The 20,432-nt window shown below is 47.8% G+C and overlaps 1 protein-coding gene across 3 annotated transcripts in view; it reads left to right on the plus strand.

The window, feature by feature from the left end:
* Nucleotides 1–20,432, plus strand: part of SCARB1 (scavenger receptor class B, member 1) — a 67,685-nt gene that overhangs the window by 897 nt on the left and 46,356 nt on the right. For 2 of the 3 annotated variants that reach the window (XM_010841270.1, XM_010841271.1), the window contains exon 2: nt 1,735–1,770. The exons of the other annotated variant lie outside the window; for it this stretch is intronic. In XM_010841270.1, the coding sequence (XP_010839572.1) occupies nt 1,735–1,770 (36 nt within the window). The remainder of the gene's footprint in view (nt 1–1,734; nt 1,771–20,432) is intronic. 3 annotated transcript variants of the gene reach the window in all.

Raw genomic sequence — 20,432 nt, forward strand, 5'->3', positions numbered from 1 at the left:
GGGGAAGGGCTGGGGAGTTGGGGAGGAGGCAGTGTAATTGGAAGGAGTGAACAGAGTCCAGATCCCTTTTGCAGGGAGAGTCAGCCACATGTGCTGACAGATGAGACTTGCGGTGTGGGGGCAGAAGAGAAGTCAAACTCTTTAGTTTCTATCTGAGGGACTCCGTGAATGGTGGAGCTGTTTTCCCAGATGGAAATATACAGGAGGGTGGTCAAAAGCAGGTGGAGGGACTTCCCTGGTGGTCCAGTGGCTCAGATTCCATGCCCCCCATGCAGTGGGCCTGGGTTTGATCCCTGGTTAGGGAACTAGATCCCACGTACTGCAACTAAGAGTCTTTGTGTGTGCGTGCACAGTCGCTCAGCCATGTCCGACTCTGCCACCCCATTGACTGCCACCCCACCGCCAGGCTCCTCTGTCCATAGGATTTTCCAGGCAGAATACTGGAGTGGGTTGCCATTTCCTGCTGCAGTATATCTTCCCGCCCCAGGGATTGAACCACGTCTCCTGCGTCTCCTGCATTGGCAGGCGGATTCTTTACCACTGAGCCACTTGGGAAGCCCCACCTAACAGTCTGTATGCCACATCTAAAAAAAAGATCCCTTGTGCCGCAGCTAAGATCTGGTATAGCCAAATAAATAAGTAAATATATATATAAAAGGAGATGGAAAGTATGGGGCATAAATCTGGACTTACAGTCTTGGTAGGAGAACTCAATCACACCAAAAAAGAACCCAATTAGAAAATGGGCCAAGGACTTAGAGATTTCTCCAAGGAAGATATACAGATAACCAACAGGCATAGGAGGAAGCGCCCTGCATCACTCATCATTGGGGAAATGCAAATCCTAACCACAGTGAGTGATCACCTCATGCCTGATGGAAGGGCTGCTAGTAAAAAAAAAATGACAGTGATTGGCCAGGACGTGGAGAGATTGAAACTCTTGTGCACTGTTGGAGGGATTGTAAAATGGTGTAGCTACTGTGGGGTAAGTCTGGCAGTCAGTGCCTCAAAAAATGAAAACATAGAATTGCCATCAGATGCAACAATTTTACCTCTGGGGTACATATTCAAAATAATTGAAAGCAGGGACTTGAAGAGCTAGGTACACACCCATGTTCATTGCAGTATTATTTGCAATAGCCAAAAGGTGAAAACAATCCACGTGTCCCTCCATAGATGGATGGATAAACAGAATGTGGTTCATCCATATTTTGGAATGGGATTCAGCCTCAGAAAGGAAGGAAATTCTGACGCAGTCTACAATATGGATGAACTTTGAGGATATTGTGCTGAGTGAAATAAGCCAGTCATGAAAAGACACATATTGTATGATTGATTCTACTTATGGGAGGTCCCCATGGGAGGCAGACTTATAGAGACAAAGGGTACCAGGCGCTGATGGGGATATAGTTTCAGTTGGGGAAGATGAGAAGTTGCACAATGATGTAAATGTACTTCATGCTGCTGAGCTGTAGACTTAAAAATGGTGAAGATGGTACATTCGATGTTAATGTGTACTGGAGCACAATTTTAAAAAGTCATGATAGAGTTTAACCTGAGGGAGTGTTAGTACCTGTCCCCTTCCTGCCCCCTAACCTCATCCCGGTGGCATGGATCGGGTTCAGTAGGTGGTAGACCGGGTTGCCTGGCCCCCAGGGTGATTACAGCATTCCCAGCTGCTTGCAAAAGATGAAGTCTTTGAAGGAGGCAACCCTGAGCCGCTGATTCTTCCAGGCTTACAGCACCATTGCGCCATCTTACAAGACCTTGGTGAGTTTCCCCATGCGTTCTTGAACCCGGGCCAAGGTGAGTGGAGGAAGCCTCATTTAGCAACCATCGTTGTGTGGCCTTTCTACACCCGGGTGCCTTCTTCAGAGCAGTGCATGTCCTTGGTCACTTGATTCTTGGCGCTGCCACCGAGGAGGAAGGGGAGGTACTCACGTCTCCATGGCGACTGAGGGGGAGGGGACAGGGGTTACCACATTAGTGGTAGAGGACAAATAGTAAATATTTTTCAGCTTTAGAGGCCAAACAGGTTCTGTCTCAGCCTCTCACCTCCACATGGTCCTCTATATGGACATCCTTGAGACATCCCTGAGTGGGGGCTTGTCTAAGTGCCACAACAGCTTTGCTTGAGGACACCAACTCGTGAGTTTCATGTAAATTTCATGTGTTGCCAATAAGTATTCTTGTTTCTTTTTTTTCTTCAAACATTTAAGAATGTATGGTTGGGAGGAGAGTTTGGGGGAGAATGGATACATGTACATGTATGACTGAATCCTTTGGCTGTCCACCTGAAATTATCACAACATTGTTAATCGGCTGTACTCCAATATAAAATAGAAAGTTAAAAAATAAAAATGTAAAACCGTTGTTAGCTCCCAGGATGCCCAGAAACAGGCACCAGGCCAGATGTGGTCCACAGGCTGTAGTTTGCTGAATTGTTTCATGCTTGAGAAATTGCCCACTTTCTTATTGGGGTGAAATTGGAATGTTTGAAGGAAGGGCTATCCTCTGCCTGACTTATGTGGAGAAAGTGGGGCTGAAGTCAGTCCTGGGGGAGATTGTGCTTGTCTTAAAGAGCAGGGCCAGTTGCACTGCCTGGAGTTCCCATCATGGTGGTGTAGTCGGTGGAGGATGAGATTGTGCCTGATTCCCCTGGGGTCATAGAATCGGAACTGCGTGTGTGTTTCAGCAGTCTTCTCCCTTCCCTGTGATCCTTTCCCATCCACACCTACGATGAGCCTTTACCAAGGCAGTAGAATGTTAGGGCCTAGGCTCTGGGTGCAGACTAGAGTTGAGGACCCTCTGTCACTACTGGGTTTGTACCCTTGGGGGCAAGTAAGTGGTTTAATCTCTGGGTGCCTCAGTTTTCTCATCAACAAAACAGAGCAGATAATGGTACCTGCCTCATGGACTGTCAGATTTAAATGAAAGCATTGCTTCAGATGGAATCCTTTGGGCTGAAGCAACAGAAAACCCGCTTCCAAGTCGCTGGTATAATAGGGAGCTTTATTATTGTGCTTCGGGAGAGACTGGAGGTGGTGGATGTTTCCAGATTTATTCAGCAGTTCAGTTATTTCAGGGCACTGGGTCAGTGTCCATGTGACTTTCTGAGCCTTGCCCTCATAATCTCATGATGACTGCCATAGTGCCAGACATCACACTGTCACACACATCACTCAAAGCCAGAAAGAGGGATGGTACAACAGGAGAGCTCTGTTCAGTTCTTCCTCTTATTGCAAGAGGATTTTTTTTTTTTTCCTCAGAAGCTAGACAGGCTCATGGGCCTGGACTACAGTCGGGGGCCATCTTCTCTGAGATTTAAGGCTTTGTGCCCAATACTGGAAGCAAGTCAGGGTTTGTTTTGTGGGAGAAGGGGATAAAGGTGAGCTTTGAGCCTGGTACCCAGTAAATGCTGGCATCATCATATCAGACAGGCAGAACTTTCACAACTGAACATCCTCAAGTAACCAGCAGCATCTTAGAATCCCCTGGTGCTCCCCACTCCTTTGCCACCCAGCCCCAAGGGTGACTGCTACCCTGACTTCTTCCAGCATAGCTTAGTTTTACCTGGTTTTGTACTTTATCAAAATGGAATCACACAGTGGGTACTGATATTGTCTGGCTTCTTTGCTCAACATTAGGCTTGTGAGATAGACCCACATTGCATGTGGCTGTTCTTCCTCACTGCTGTGTAAATATACCATTGTGTGAATATACAGTGATGTCCTGGTTAATAATTGGGTTGTTTCTGGTTTGGGGGCTACCAGGAGTAGAACTGCTGGGAGCATTTGTGTGGACGTGGATTTTCATTTCTCTTAGCGAATACCCAGGAATGGGATTACTGGGGTGTTGGGCATGGACGTTTGCTTTAGTAGCTGATTCCCCAGTAGTATCCCAGAGTGTATACCAGAGTGTATCATCACTCATACCAGAGTTTGCTTTAGTAGCTGATTCCCCAACAGTATCCCAGCCTATTGACAGTCCTGCCAATGTTTTGTTTCTTTGGCCACATCACGTGGCATGCGGGTTCTTAGTTCCCCAACCAGTGATCAAAACTGTACTCCCTGTAGTGGAAGTGTGGAGTCCTAACCGCTGGGCCGCCAGGGAAGTCCCAGTCCTGCCAGTGTTAAATGATGTTCCAGTGCCAGTAGATATGCTTAATGAGCTGAGCTCTTCCTATTGTGTGTCTGAATCATTTGTGAATAACCTGTCATTTTCCTAATCCCTGCTCAGCTCTGTCTGATGAACTTTGCTTCCCCATGACACTTGAGGACCAGTTGTGAGCATAGTAGATGCTTAGGCAGAGTTGGAATGAATGAATACCATATTCTCATCCTGTGTTATTGTAGGTCAGGGCTTACAAACTCAGATCCCTGGAAGGGCCATGCTGACAATGCCAGTGAGTAAAGCAGCCTGGTGTGAGGTCTTAGGGAGCCATGGAGCCTGTGGTGATTCGGATTGCAAGTCCTGTGCCAGGAGCAGCTGCTCCTTAGCTCAGCACGCTAGGCTATGTGGGGATGCAGACCCAGAGCCAGCACACCTCCCGGTTTTTTAGAAGAAGCTGGAAATCCAGAACGTACCTGCCATTTTTAAGATGTTGTCAACAAATTCAAGTATTTTGAAGTACAGTGTGATCCCAAACTCATCCAGTGGCCAAATCTGACAGTTTGTGGAGTTGGCTTCAGGAAGACAGAAGATCTGTTTCTCTGGGGGTGCGGTAGGGGTTGCAAATTTTAACTGGTTTAAAAGAATGTGTTATGAAAATTTCAAATGTGCATTTAAAAAAAGAGCACAGCAAGATTGCCACGTGCCCTTCGCCTGCTTTAATAGACATCGAGTCCCGCCTTCCTGTTTCATCTGTACCGCAAGTATTTTTATTCTGAAGCAAGTATCTGACATCAGTTCATCTTAGTCTCTGACACTGGTTCTCTAACTGTCTCATGTGGCAGGAGTCCCAGGAGGGCTTGTTAAAGCACAGATATCTGAGTCCCTTCCCCAGAGATGCTGAGTCGGCAGGTTTGAGACGGACCTGAGAATCAGGATTTCTGTCAGGTTCCCAGGTGATGTTGCTGGTCCAGGGACCACACTTTGAGAACCACTGCTCAAACAGGCGCATGGTAAACAATGATGTAAAGCAAAGGACCCGTGCCTTTGAAGCTGCCACCGGGCTGTTATTCCGTCAAAAAGAATTCCAAGGTATAGTGAGGAATTTTCCAAATGATGAACTCTTTCAGCTGTTTAGAAATGTCCTGGGCCCCCACCTTTGGGTCCCTTTTGCGGGGCTGAGGGACTGTGGCTCAGTGGTCACTTGGGCCCTGCCCGGCCAGGAAGCTTCCTGAGACCCTTAGAACCCTGAGTCTGTCTGTCCTCTGACCTTTGCTCCCCCATCTGTCCTGTGGGAACCTGTTGGCTTTTGGAGGGTTGCTTTGGGAGATACCCCCCTCCCCAATTCTGATGCTGCCCTGGGGAGAGGGGAGGCTGGCCTTTAGGCCCTCAACTTTCTGGCTGACAGTGCAGCTCGTGGAGTTCTTTGGGGTGTGTCTCAGTTCCTGTTCCAATGGACACCCTGTGTCATTGTCAGGCCAGGCTGTGTTTTGGTCTTAGAATTTGGGAGGAGGAAGGGGCCTGTCTGAGGCCCCAAAGGGGCTTCTCGCAGACCTGAGTTTTGAGAACAAAGGCACTCCCCACCCCGCCCCACTGCAGCACTTGCAAGAAAACCCACCCAGACTTTGTTCTGCCCCGTGTTTCTTTTTTTAATAATTTTATTTATCTATTTTTGGCTATGCTGGGTCTTCGTTGCTGCACGGGCTTTCCTCTACTTGTGGTGAGTGGGGATCACTCTTTCCCTGCGGTGACTTCTCCTGTTGTGGAGTTCAGGTTCTAGGGCACCTGGGCTTCAGTAGTTGGGGCATGTGGGTTCAGTGGTTTCGGCTCACGGGCTCCGGAGCGCAGGCTCAGTAGTTGTGGTGCACGGGCTTACATGCTCTGCGGCACGTGGGAATCTCCCAGATCAGGGATTGAATCTGTGTCTCCTGCATTGGCAGGCAGATTCTTTACCACTGAGCCACCAGGGAACCCTCCCCCAGTCTGTTTCTTTTAAGGAAGTTCACAGAAGGAGGGGCACTTTAGGAGGACAGTGGGCCTCCCGCAGTGGGAGCTGGTCCACCTTGTCCTGGCGGGGTCCCTGTTTGGTGGCTGCAGGCAAGGATGCCCTGGAAAGGAAGGGGCGCATGGGGAACAAAGGTCGCCCCGCCCCGGCAGTGGGGTGCTCCTGGGTGTGGACGGGGCTGTGTGGGAGGAAGCCTCACATGTCTGAGTGGGTGTGGGAAGCAGGATGATGGCCCCTCAAAGAAGTTCTAATCCCAGGACCTGTGGATGCGTTACCCCCATGTGACAAAAGGGGCTTTGTAGATGTGATTACATTAAGGAGTTCAGGGTGGGAAGATTGTCCGGAATTATCTGGATGGGACTAACGTCATCATAAGGGTCCTTGTAAGAGGGAGGCAGGGGAGTCAGAAAGGATGTGATGATGAAAGCTGAGGTCGGAGTGATAAGGGGGCCAAGGAATGCAGGCGGATTCTAGGAACTGGAAAAGCTAGGTGACTGGATTCTCCTAGAAAGCCTCCAGGAGGAACCAGCCCTGCAGACACCTTGATTTTAGCTCTGTTATGGTGTGTGCGTTGTTAAGTCACTTCAGTTATGTTCGACTCTGTGCGACCCCATAGACTATAGCCCTCTAGGCTCCTCTGTCCATGGGAATTCTCCAGGCAAGAATACTGAAGTGGGTTGCCATTTCCTTCTCCAGGGGATCTTCCCAACCCAGGGATCGAACCCATGTCTCTTAGGTCTCCCACACTGGCAGATGGGTTCTTTACCACGAGTGCCACCTGGGACCTATTTTTGATTTCTGACCTCCAAAGCCGTTAGATAGTAAATGTGTGACATTTTAAGCCAGTACATGTTTGATAATTTGTTACATGGCAATAGAAATCGAATGCAATGAATTTGCTTCCATTAAAGCTAGGGAAGTAAAAAAAAAAGAAAAGCCAGGGGTAAATTTATAATAAATTCTGGTTTGGGTTTAAATAAAATATTTAAACTTAATGTTTTATTTATTTTTTATTATTATTATTATTTTTATGCTGCGTCTTCGTTGTGGTGTGTGGGCTTTCTCTAGTTGCCGTGCACACAGGCTTAGTTTCTCCATGGCATGTAAGATCTTCGCTCCCTGATCAGGGCTCCCTTGCATTGCAAGGTGGTTTCTTAACCGGTGGACCACCAGGGAAGTCCCAATATTGTTTTAATATATCTACTTTTAAACATTTCACTATTTTCTCAACGAATTTACTGTTCTGGAGCATTACTGGGGCTCGCGTTTTTCCTTTGCTTCTCAGCTCTGATATAACTCAGCCAGGCACTGGTGTGACCCTCATGGAGCCCTGTGTGTCTTGATAGCTTCCTATTTTTGAAACAGTTTTAGATTTACAGAAAAATGGAAGAGACAATACGGAGGGCGCCCTCGTTTCCCACACTTGGCTTCCCCTATTGTTAACATCTTTAATTAGTGTAGTCCATTAGTGGTGATCCATTAGCATAAACTGTTGTCAGCACTTTGTTGGGGTTTCCTTAGTTCCTATCTCATCTCCTTTATCTTTTCCCTTTAAAACAATTGTTTTTGGCTGCACCTCGAGGCATGTGGGATCTTAGTTTCCTGGCCAAGGATCGAAACTGCGCCCCCTGCAGTGGAAGCATAGGGTCTTAACCGCTGGACCTCCAGAGAAGTCCTTCATCTCCTTTTTTCCCTCCTAGGATCCCGTCCAGACACCATGCCACACTTAGTCGTTGTGTTTCCTTAGGCTCTCTTGGCTGTGCCTGTTTCTCAGGTGTTGTTGGTTTTGGTGACCTGGATGATTTTGAAGAGCACTAGTTAGGGGTTTGGTCGGATGCCTTTCCATGGGGATTTGTCTGATGTTCCTCTTGTGATTAGATTGTGGTTCTGGGTTTGGGCAGGAAGAGCACAGAGGCTCAGTGCTGTGCTCATCTCATTATGTCAATATGACTCCCCAGTTGAGCTTGGTCCTCCCTGTTTCCAAACCCTGTTTACAGGTGAGGAAACCAGGGCACAGAAAGTTCTGGTAGATGGAGAAGGGCAGGAAGTTAGGAGATGGGGAGTGGCTGACTGTAGACATAGAGCTGGGTCCCCTTGCTTGTAGGGAGGGCCTCCAGACCCCCCTTCCTTCTGGGTCTCCAGTGGTCTCCTTGCTGGTCTCCCAGAGGCAGCCTGAGAGCTTCAGAGGTCAGATTTGACAGGATACAGTCTCCCTGTTGAGCTTTTGTGGGCTGAGGTGCCTTTTGAGGGAGTGCTAAACAGCTCAAAAGCCCTCACCCTTTATATTAAAATTTCTTTTGCTTTAATTTTTTTTTCATTAAAAAAATCTAAATTCCCTGGCAGTCCAGTGGTTAGGGCTCTATACTTCCACTGTAGGGCACATGAGTTTGATCCCTGGTCCTGAAACTAAGATCCTGCAAGCTGAGTGGCGAGGCTGAAAAAAAAAAAAAAAAATTACTAGATTTAGCATCAGTGCAGGAAAGTGTACAACCTTAGGTGTAGAGGTCGAGGAATTACGTGGATGTGTGTTTGGCACGCTCACCTGTGGAAGGCTGTCCTGAATCCCTCCATGTCAGCTGTCATCCCAAGGTGCTGCAACCCCCGCCTCTAGCACCAGAGACTACCGTTGCCCATTCCCTGGAATATCACATCAGTGGGTGTCGAGTTTCTGTTGGTCATCGATGTGCTTCTTTAGGTCATCTGTGTCCATTCCTTTTCTTTGCTTGGGTGATGTCCCACTGCATGAACATGCCATTTGTCACTCATTTGTGGACATGTGTGTTATTTAGCTTCAGGAGACACTGCCACATCATTTTCTGTACTGACTGTACCAAACTGCACTTTCACCAGTGTGCATTCTGGTGGCTCCACATCCTTGCTGACATCTGTCGGTCTTTTTCTCGTTAGCCCTTTTGGTATATGGTATAGGATCTCTTTGTGAGTCGAATGGACCTTTCTCTTAGGACTCACTGCCTAGGGATGATGGGGTGACTCCATGAAGTCATGGGATTGTGTTTCCTATCTTTCTTCTTTACCATCCTTTGTGTGTGGCTTCCATTCTCAAGGCTGCCTCATGACCCAGGGTGGCTGCTGTAGCTCAATCTATCATGACTGCATTCCAGGCAGTAGGAAGGGGGACTTGTCAACAAATACATAGGAATTGCTGATGTTGATAATGCTGGGCAGACAAAACAGGTGATGGATGGGATGTGATGGGGGAAGGACTGCTTTAGAAAGGATAGTCTCTTTGTCCATTTCATTCACTACTATAGTCCCCAGGACCTAGAAAAGAGCCTGACATGCAGTGAGAAACCAGCAAATATTGTTGATGGAAGGCCTCATTGAGAAGGTGACTTTAGACTTGAGAAATGAAGGGATCACCTATGTGGACCTTGGAGAGAAGATTGCCCTTGGAGGAGCAAATGGTCAATGCATAAGTCCTATGCCTACCAGGCCCAGAATCTTGGCTGGTGGGCTCAGGAACAGTGAGGCCAATGTGGCTGGATCAGAGTGAGCAAGGTGGACTGTAAAGGGAGCTATGATTAGTGTAGCTGCAGGGAGCCAGAGGGTGTGAGACTTTGTAGGTCACTGTTAGAGGTTGGGATTTAATCCCTAGATAAGTAGGGAGCTGTGGGAGGTGTTTGAGCAGGAAGATGCCATGATCAGATATACCTTTTAAACCAGTAGCTCTGATCTGTGTGGGGAACAGCCTAGGGACAAAGGCAAACATGAGAGAACCAGTGAAGAGATGACTGCATTGGTCTAAGCAAATGATGCTAGGGGCCAGGGGTGGTGTTGGAAAAAAGTGGATGGATTTTGGGTGTGTCTTAGAGCAAGAGCAGCCAAGACTTCCTGATGGATGGTTTTTGGGTGGGAGAGAAGTGGAGGAGTCAAGCATGACTCAACTTCTTAGCTTAAGCAACTCATTCTGCTGTTTTAGCAACGTGCTTGGGTTTCCTGTTTTTTTTTTTTTTTTTTTTTTTTTTTTTTTTCTTTAATTCTTCTTGCCTTTAAAATCAAAGGAAGTCAGAACTTTAGTCAAGGGTATGGCATTCCCAAATCCAGACTGAATCAGCCCACACTATAGTCTTCCCTGAGTTGAGCCAACTCATTGGAAAAGACCCTGATGCTGGGAGAGATTGAGGGCAGGAGGAGAAGGAGGCGACAGAGGACGAGATGGTTAGATGGCATCACTGACTCAATGGACATGAGTTTGAGCAAACTCTGGGAGATTGGAGTGCCGCAGTCCATGGGGTCGCAAAGAGTAGGATACGACCCTACAACTGAACAATGACAACAAAATGAGCCCTATGGGGCTGGGGGTGTCTCTGGATCCTGGGATCCAGGAGGTAGAGAGTGACTGGCTGGAGCGGGAAGAGTCTGGTCTCGTCCCAGAACCCGGCCTCGTACAGGTGAATCAGAGTCTTGGCTCATCTGGTTATTAGAGGTGTGTTTCCTGTTACCGGTGGGGGCAGGATTGCGTTTTGCAATTCATTGGGCAGATCAGATTAATGATTAATTTGTGAAACTCCTGTCCTGTGTGCTCCGAGCCCAGTGGGAGAGAAACATGAGGATACAGGCCTGCATGTTGATGCAAAACCAGGGGCTCAGTCTCTTCCTGCACCTGTGACCTCAGGTGATATTTGGCCCTCAGGCCTCAGTGTCTGTGTCTGTTCAATGGGTCTTTGAGAATATAATGAGGCAAGGTAGACGGAAGTGTTTTGTTACCAGACCAGTGCTGTACAGATGGTGGATAGGATTCTCTGGCTTCCCTGCCCTTCCCCAGCTTCTCAGGGACCCCATCTTATTCATTTATCTTTATTTTTTAAAAACATTTACTTATTTATGGCTGTTTTGGGTCTTAGTTGTGGCATGCAAGATCTTCCTTGCGTCACGTGGGATCTTTTGTTGCAATGCACAGACTCTAGTTGTGGTACACAGACTTCAGTAGTTGCGGCACGAAGGGCTTAACTGCTGCTCGGCATGTGGGATCTTAGTTCCCTGACCAGGGATCGAACCGGCATCCTCTGTCTTGCGAGCAAGAATTCTTAGCCATTGGTCCACCAAGGAAGTCCCTTGTTCATCTATCTGTAAATTCAGAATATAGCATCTAGCATGGAATGGGGTGACTGTCCATGGAATGACCCAGGTCTTAATTAGATCAGAGCAGGCTCATCTTAGGTAGTTCCCTGAAGGCTTCCTGGAGGAGGTGGCACCTGGAGAGTGGAGTTTTGGAATTGGCAGTCAGAGTCATCCTGGGAGCAGGGAAGAGTGCAACGGGAGGCAGTAGGCACTTGTGGTTCAATCAACACCCTGATCACTCAGCTTTGCCCTGGCTTTTTCTCCCTGGATTGGGCTGAGCAGGGTCTCCCCTTGCCCCACCCCCCCCAAAAAAAAGTATGCCCAAGTCCTAACTCCCATTACTGGCGAACGTGATCTTATTTGGAAATAGGGTCTTTGCAGATGTGATGAAAGTATGGATCAGATGGACCCTAAGTCCACCAGGAATGTCTTTATAGGAAGAGGACACACAGAGAGGAGGGGGATGCGATGATGGAGGCAGAGATTGGAGGGAGGTGGCTACAAGCCAAGGAATGCCTGAGACCACCAGGGGCTGGAGGAGCAAGTTAGGCTCATCCCCTGGAACCTTCAGAAGGAGCCCACACCTCAATTCCGGACTTCTAGCCTCTAGAGTTGAGAGAAGATAGATGTTTTAAGTCATCCAGAGTGTGGCTTTGTTACAGCAGCCCAAGGAGCCTTACAGCTCTGGAGATGGGCAAGGGGAGGTTTCCTGGTGGGTGGTTTAACCGGGCTCGCAGACTTCCTGGCCCCAGTGACCCCTTGAGAGATGCTTTCCTGGCGTCTGTGAGCAGAGATCCTGTGATCTGGCTGCTGACTCCCAGGGGTGAGGACAGAGGCCCCTGGAGTTGTGGGGCCCCTCTCAGCCTCTGCCTGCTTCTCTACTCCAAGCTCATCCCAGGCTTGTGCTGGAGGCCTGCCTGGCTGGCCTGAGTTCCTTGGAGGGACAGTTACGTGAAGCCTGGGCCTTTCCCCTGCCTTCTGTGGGCCTCTCTGTGAAGCAGAAGACTGGTCTGGGGTCCCACTTCTCTGCCCCTGGGCCTCAGGACATCTGCTCCGCACCCCCTCTAGGCAGGGTCTTTACTGCCCCACCCAGAAAGGAAATGGGAGCTGTTGGAGGTAGACCACTGCTGATCTGAGTCTCAGCATCCATTCACCCCAGTCTCAAGGCTGCGGCCTGGCCAGTGAAGTTGCAGATCACATTTTAATTAAAATTATAATGTTTGCTGTTGGTCAGTCATTCAGTTGTGTCTGACTCTTTGCAACCCCATGGACTGCAGCACAGTGGGCTTTCCTGTCTTTCACCATCTCCCAGAGTTTGCTCAAACTCATGTCCATTGAGTCGGTGATGCCATCCAACCATCTCGTCCTCTGTCATACCATTCTCCTCCTGCCCTCAATCTTTCCCAGCATCAGGGTCTTTTCCAATGAGTCTGTTCTTCGTATCAGGTGCCAAAGTATTGGAGCTTTAGCTTCAGCATAAGTCCTTCCAGTGAATATTCAGGGTTGATTTCCTTTAGCATTGTAATATTTAAGATTTACTTAATTGAGAGATTTCTCTAGTGGTCCAGTGGTTGAGACTGCACTTCCACTGCTGAGGGCCTGGGTTCAATCCCTGATCAGGGAACTAAGATACTGCAAACCTCGTAGTGTGCCACCCCTGCCCCCAGCCCCTACTTTGTAGTACCTTAAGTACAAGCTTTTTAAAACATACACAAAGGAGAAGGCAGATAGCTGCTCCCTAGACATTTCTACTCTGATTCTGTTTGTTCCTGAGCTCATATTGCTGAGTGCCTGCTGGGTGCCAACCTCTGTTCCAGGCCTGGGAGATCCATCAGTGAATAAAGCAACTGAGGATCTGGTCCTGGTGGCTTTATGATCTAACAGGAGAGACAGATGAAGAACAGTAGACATAATTAATTATAAGTATGCCGGAAGGTAACAATGACTCTGGAAAACATAGAGCAGGTTAGGGGGTTCAGGGATTTGGGGGTAGATAGGGTGTGTCTTCCTGAGAGGAGGCATGTGAGGAAAGATTAAGAAGGGTGAGAGATTTGGCTATGCTGCTACCTCATGAGAAACATTGAGGGCAGAGAGAACAGCCTATGCAGAGGTCCTGGGGCAGGGCTGTGCCTACTTGTACAAGGGATGGCAAGGAGTCCAGCATGGCTGGCTGAGTGACAGGGACACGGCAGGATGTCGGATCTGGAGAGGCCACAGGGACCAGGCCGGTTGGCTTCTAGGCCAACACTGTGCTGGCAACTTAAATAAAATGTTTCATGGTATTTTGTGTGTTTGAAAAATTCATGTGAATAGGCAGTTGTTGTTCAGTCACTCAGTCGTGTCCGACTCTGCGACCCCATGGACTGCAGGCTTCCCTGTCCTTCACCATCTCCCAGAGTTTGCTCAGACTCATATCCACTGAGCCGGTGATGCCATGAACAGGCCGTAGTGACTGTTATCTTTCTGCAGCTTGTCTTTTTCTGACTCAGGTTTCTGTCTGCCACAAAGCATGTGGGATCTTAGTTCCCCAACCGGGAATTGAACCCATACATGAGAAGCATGGAATTTTAACCACTGGACCACCAGGAAAGTCCTTCAGTGATTGTTTTTCAGCCATCTTGTACACATGTGGGAATCTGTAGGGCACAGTTGTCCAGCTCTGGGCTGCATGCGATCCTATCTTGGGATGCGAGATGACTGGCGTGAGTGGGGACCAGCACTGTAAGAACAAAACGGACGAGGAGAGAATATCTGAGTAGCGGATAATCCTTTGGGAGTGTAAGTAGCATCGTGCTGGAAAGGCGGGAGTTCGTTCCTGAAGCTTGTTTCCGTCACCCAATGTGTGCAGGCAGTGATCCTGGGCGGGGTCAGCAGTGTCTGAAAGCCAGTGTGCCAAGCAGGGCGCTGTACAGTCACGAAGGCGGGGGCGGTGTGCTCACATTCTTGGGCATCTCTGTCTCCCCACACCTTTTCCTGGGCTTGTTTTTCTCAGGTGACTTAATTTGTGTCCATCTTTTGGGAAGTGATCTTGTTTTAATTTGCAGTTAGTCTTTTTTTTTCTTTTTTTAAAGTTGTGTCAAGGCTTCCCTGATTTTGCAGTTGGTAAAGAATCTGCCTGCAATGCAGGAGACCCTGGTTCTATTCCTGGGTTGGGAAGATCCCTTGGAGAAGGGCTGAGGTACCCACCCAGTATTCTTGGACTTCCCTTGTGGCTCAGCTGGTAAAGAATCCTCCTGCAGTGTGGGAGACCTGGGTTTGATCCCAGAGTTGGGAAGATACCCTGGAGAAGGGAAAGGCTACTCACTCCAGCATTCTGGCCTGGAGTAGTCCATGGGATCCCAAAGAGTTGGACACAACTGAGCAATTTTCACTTTCACTTTCTTTTTTCAAGTTTCAGTTAATAAAAAACTCACCATTTAAACCATTAAAAACCATACGATTGAGTGACATTTAGGACATTCACAATGTTGTATAACCATTACACACATGTCTAGTTCCAGAATATTTTCATCACCCCAAAAGGAAACCCTGTAGCTATTAAGGAGTCACTCCCCATGCTCCCCTGGCAACTCCCAGACTGTTTTCTGTGCCTATCAGTTCAGTTCAGTTCAGTTTTCTGCGCCTATCAGTTCAGTTCAGTTCAGTCCGACTCTTTTCGACCCCATGGACCGCAGCATGCCAGGCTCCCCTGTTCTTCACCAACTCCCGGAACTTGCTCAAACTCATGTCCATGGAGTCGGTAATGGCATCCAACCATCTCATCCTCTGTTGTCCCCTTCTCCTCCTGCCTTCAATCTTTCCCAACATCAGGGTCTTTTCCAGTGAGTCGGTTCTTCACATCAGGTGGCCCAAGTATTGGAGTTTCAGCTTCAGCATTAGTCCTTCCAATGAATATTCAGGCTTGATTTCCTTTAGGATGGACTGGTTTGATCTCCTTGCATTCCAAGGGACTCTCCAGAATCTTCTTCTATAGATCTGTCCCTATAGATTTGCCTTTTTTTTTTTTTTAACCATCTTGCACAGCTTATGGGATCTCAGTTTCCCGACTTGGAATTGAACCCAGGCCACAGCCCTGAAAGCCCGGAATCCTAACCACTAGCCTGCCAGGGAACTCCCTTGCCTGTTCTAGACACTTCACACAAATGGAATCATATAATACGTGTTTTTTTCTACTGTCTTATTGCCTCTAGTAATGTTTTAAAAGTTCCCTTATGATGTAGCACAGAGGAGAATTCCCTTTTTTTTCCTAAGGCTGCATAACCTTGGCTACAGCACATTCCATTCATCCATTCATCTGTCAGTGGACACTTGCGTCACATCCACCTTTTGGCTCTTATAGATAATGCTGCCAGGAGCACAGAAAGGCTCATACGCATCCTTTTAAGCAAGGCGTGATGAAGATGTCCCATTTCTTGTTGCCAGACAGGTGAGGTATGTGCATTTGATAAAAGTCAACAAACTGGGACTTCCTCGTTGGCCAAGATACCTTGCTGTCATTGCAGGGGGCCTGGGTTTGATCCCTGGTCAGGGCACTAGGTCCTACGTGCCACACCTAAGAGTTCGCGTGCTGCACCTAAAAGATCACCCATGCTGCAACTGAGACTGGAGCAAACACATTAAAACAACAACAACAGAGTCAGCAAACTACGCTTTAAAAAGATTAATGATCAGGACCTCAAAAATATTTTGCTAAGTAAAAGGAGACGTTTATGGTCTTTTGTATCTCTGCTTGTTTTCAAGAAATAGAGAATTATGGGTACATTTGAAGACTTGTATGATTCTCTTTACAGGGCTTCGCAGGTCACTCTAGTGGTAAAGAACCTGCCTGCCAAGCAGGAGACGTAAAAGATGCAGGTTCAGTCCCTGCATGGCAACCCACTCCAGTGTTCTTGCCTGCAGAATCCCATGGACAGAGGTGCCTGGAGGGCTACAGTCCATAGGGTTGCAAAGAGTCTCTCAAGAGTCTCCTCTAGCACCATAATTTGAAAGCATCGGTTCTCCTTTTTATCTATCTATTCCGTTGTATAGATACACAGAGTTGGTTTATCCATCGTGAACATTTGAGTTGTTTTAAAAGCATATTTGGGATTGGTGGATTTTAAGGTAGATCACGTTCTTAGAAGCTACCTAGCTTTTGCACAGGCTGTGTCCCCTGCCAGTAACACCCTCCTCGTCTTTTTTTCATGACAAAGCCCAACTCTTTCTTTCACATGCCCTCTCTTCCAGGCAGCCCTCTTGCCTGTCCAGAATGAGCTCAGAGAATCTGGTTGGATAAGAGGGAGCTGCGTCCAGGAAGGGATCACCTTGGCTTTCTCTCTTGGTCTTTGTGTGTGGGCTGTGATCTTTGACCTTGGGGGGTGGGGGCAGGGATAGAATCAGCTATGTTGGGCAAAAGGCCGTGAGCTTGGCCTGCGCACTGTTATCTAATCAGCTGCCTGGTCCTAATGCTTCTGGTCCAGTGTGACCGAAAGAAAGTTATCCCTCTGATTGTAAGCGGTACAAAGTCCAACCCCCACCAGAGGTGGGGCAGCAATGGGGGAGGGGGAAGGGCTGGTCACTTTGTGCCAGGTGACTGCTTGGCTGACCTGCTGGGTCCCTAGGCTCTACTTGCCCCTGTTCTAAGCATTTTACAAAGGCATTTAAACCTCACACCAGACCTATGAGATGGATGCTATCATTGCACCCATTTTATGGATGAGGAAACTGAGGCACAGAAAGGATTAAAAACGTATCCATAAGGCAAAGCTGGCTCATGGGAGATTCCCTGTGAGTGAGTACCCACGAACGGAGTGGAGCCCCAGAACCCCACAGCCCTTTCTGTTGAAGAGAGAAACGTAAGCCTTCATCTGGTGATTCATTGATTCGACCTTGATTTATCCCTGAATTAGGTGGGAAGACCAGGAGATTAGGAAAGCACAGCAGAATTCCGGAATTTCAAAGGCTTCTCCAGGCTTCTCTGGGTCACTGTACCTTTGCTTAAAAACAGGGCTGGGGGAGGGAGGCAGGAACTGGAAACTGTTTTTTGTTTTAATTTTAAGCCACTTTACTGCTGTATGATTAACATAATAAATTAGTTGTATGTATATAATTATACAACTTCCCTAATGGCTCAGCGGGTAAGGAATCCGCCTGCAATGCAGGAGACACAAGACGTGGGGTTCAATCCCTGGGTCAGGAAGAGGCCCTGGAGAAAGAAATGGCAACCCACTCCAGTATTCTTGCCTGGGAAATCCCATGGACAGAAGAGCCTGGCGGGCTGTAGTGCATGGGGTTGCAAAGAATCGTACACAACTGAGCGACTAAGCATGTATACAACCGCATGAGTTTACAGAGAAGTGAAGCCATCACCACAATCTACGTTGTAAACATGTCCATCACCTCTGAAAGTTTCCTTCCTTCCTTTTTATTTATGGTTGTTGTTCGGTCGCTAAATTGTTTCTGTCTCTTTGCAACACCGTGGACTGCAGCACGCCAGGCTTCCCTGTCCTTCACTATCTCCCGCAATTTGCTCAAACTCCTGTCCATTGAGTCGATGATGCCATCCAACCATCTCATCCTCTGTCGTCCCCTTCTGCTCCTGCCTTCAATCTTTCTCAGCATCAGGGTCTTTTACAATTATATTTCCAACATTATATAATATTATTATTAGTCATGATGAATAAAAGATCTGTATAGTGCCTAGAGTTAGCAGTGCCACATGGTAGGGAACTCCCTGGCGGTCCAGTGGTTAGGATTCTGTGCTCTCACTGCCCAGGGCCCAGGTTTGGTCCCTGGTTGGGGAACTACGGTCTGACAAGCACAGCAAAAAATAGAAAACCCACTGCATTGTATATTTAAATATTTGCTAAGAGGTTAGAGCTTATGTGTTTTATTACAAACATGTAAAAAGAAGGAAACTGGGTTGATGTGTTTTCTTCTGACCGCTGTTCTGTGGATGAGGGGATGGAGAGAGGGCACGACAGACTGCCTCCGCCTGTGGGCCTGTCTTTGTTCCTTCGTATTAAAATTTGAAGGTTTCCATCCGACCCCCAAACCCACCAACAACTTCCAGGCTGAGGTCGGAATTCCACTTTCTTGGCTTCCTCAGTGGCTCAAGTGGTAGAGAAACTGCCTGCAATGCAGGAGACACAGAAGATGCAGGCTCGATCTCTGGGTCAGGAAGATCCCCTAGAGGAGGAAATGGCAACCCACTCCAGTACTCTTGCCTGGGAAATCGCACGGACAGAGGAGCCTGGCGGGCCCCAGTCCATGGGGTTGCAAAGAGTTGGACATGACGGGGCAAGCATTCACCTCATTCACCAAGCCCGTGCTGAGGGGGCGGGTGGTGGGGCTGGAGAGGAGCCACACAGCCTCGCCGGGCCCCAGTGTCCCTGCCTGTGACACGGAGAGGTCCTCCGCTCTGGGAGATGGTCTGGGTGAGGTGCTCTGGCAAGTGTGGCAAAGGGGTCTCCTGGGGTCCAGCCGTGGCCTGAAGATGCGCCATCTGCCTCCCGGGTGTGTTGATTTTGAATAATACCGTGTTGCTCTTGAAACAATCGGGAGATGCCATAGAAACATCTGGATTTCTGGCAGCTCACATAATTTGGGAGGAGCTGGAAAAACCTGAGCCCCAGGGACCTCGGGGCCCAGAAGGGAGTTGCAGCTGCTGCCTTTGTTGAAGGTGAGGGCCATGACCCTCTTGGTTCGAGGGGTCATGGTGTTGGTTGGGGAGGTGACAATGATGTGACGAGCCTAGAACAGCACCTGACACACAGGCAATCCCTGGGAAATGCTTGTGTTTTTTTTTTTTTTTTTTTAATTTTATATTGGTATAAAGTTGATTTACAATGTTATGTGAGTTTCCGGTGTACAGCACAGCAATTTGTATGCAGTAGTGTCTGTGTGTTAATCCCAACCTCCTAATATATACCTGTCCCCACCCTTCCTCCCTGGCACCTATAAGCTTGTTTTCTGTGTCTATGAGTCTGTTTCTGTCTTACAAATAAGTTCATTTGTATCATATTTTAAGATTCCTCATGTGATATCATAGGATATTTGTCTTTCTTTGTCTGACTTACTTCACTTAGTGTGACAATCTCTAGTTTGATCCACATTGCCACAAATGGCATTATTTCATCTTTTCTATGGTGAGAATATTCCATTGTATATATGCCATAACTTCTTTATCCATTCATCTGTGAGTAGACAGTTAGGTAATTTCCATGTCTTGGCTATTGTAAATAGTGCTGCAGTGAACATTGGGGTGCATGTATCTTTTCGAATGAGTTTTGTCCAGATGTATGCCCAGGAGTGGGATTGCAGGATCATATGGTAATTTTATTTTTAGTTTTTTGAGGAATTTCAATACTGTTCTCCATAGTGACTGCACCAGTTTACATCTCCACCAAGAGTGTAGGAGGGTTCCTTTTTCTCCACACTCTCTTCAGCAAGGAAACGCTCATTTGTGTGTTGCTTTGTACAAACCACATTTTCTCGTCACCTTTATTTGCATGTACTCGATGCTCAGGTTATAAAAATGATCCTGGATTTCCCTGGTGGTTCAGCGGTTAAGAATATGCCTGCCAGTGCAGGGGATGTGGGTTCGATCCCTGGTCTGGGAAGATTCCACATGCTGTGGGGCAGCTGAGCCTGTGGACCACAAATACTGAGCCTGCGTGCTACAACTACTGAAATCTGACCGCTGCAACTAGAAAGTAGCCCCTGCTCCCTGCAACTAGAGAAAGTCTGCATGCAACAGTGAAGACTCAATGCAGCCAAAGATAAATAAATAAATTTTAAAAACCTTAAAAAAAATGATCCTTGTGACTCTTGTAGCTGGTAGGAAGATGTGTTCATCAATAAAGGATTGTTACACCCGAAGGCAAGTCTCTAATCTGATATTTTCAAGAGAACTTTGAAATCCAGGTTTTATGTTAAATCATTTTTTTTTGTTGTTCTTGACAATGAGTTCAACTTTTCTTCATTGAAGTGCCATGTAGATCAAATGAAGCACAGTTGAGGTTACAGAGTCACTGGCCCCATTGCACAGATGGGAAAACTGAGGTTCAGGGCTGGCCAACTTGCCCTCAGGTCTGACTCTCTCCAAATCCACTTCTTCCCAAAATCTACCAGTTAGGGACATGGGGCTGGGCCTGACTGGCCAGCTCCAGTCTTCTTCCTTCTCCAGAGCCCCTGCCCACCGGTTCTGGGACAGTCTGGGGACAGTGGGAGTGGCTGGTCCTCTCCTGGGGGGCCC

This window comes from Bison bison, unplaced genomic scaffold (genome assembly GCF_000754665.1).
Source record: "Bison bison bison isolate TAMUID 2011002044 unplaced genomic scaffold, Bison_UMD1.0 scf7180017864160, whole genome shotgun sequence".
Classification (NCBI taxonomy): Eukaryota; Metazoa; Chordata; class Mammalia; order Artiodactyla; family Bovidae; genus Bison; species Bison bison.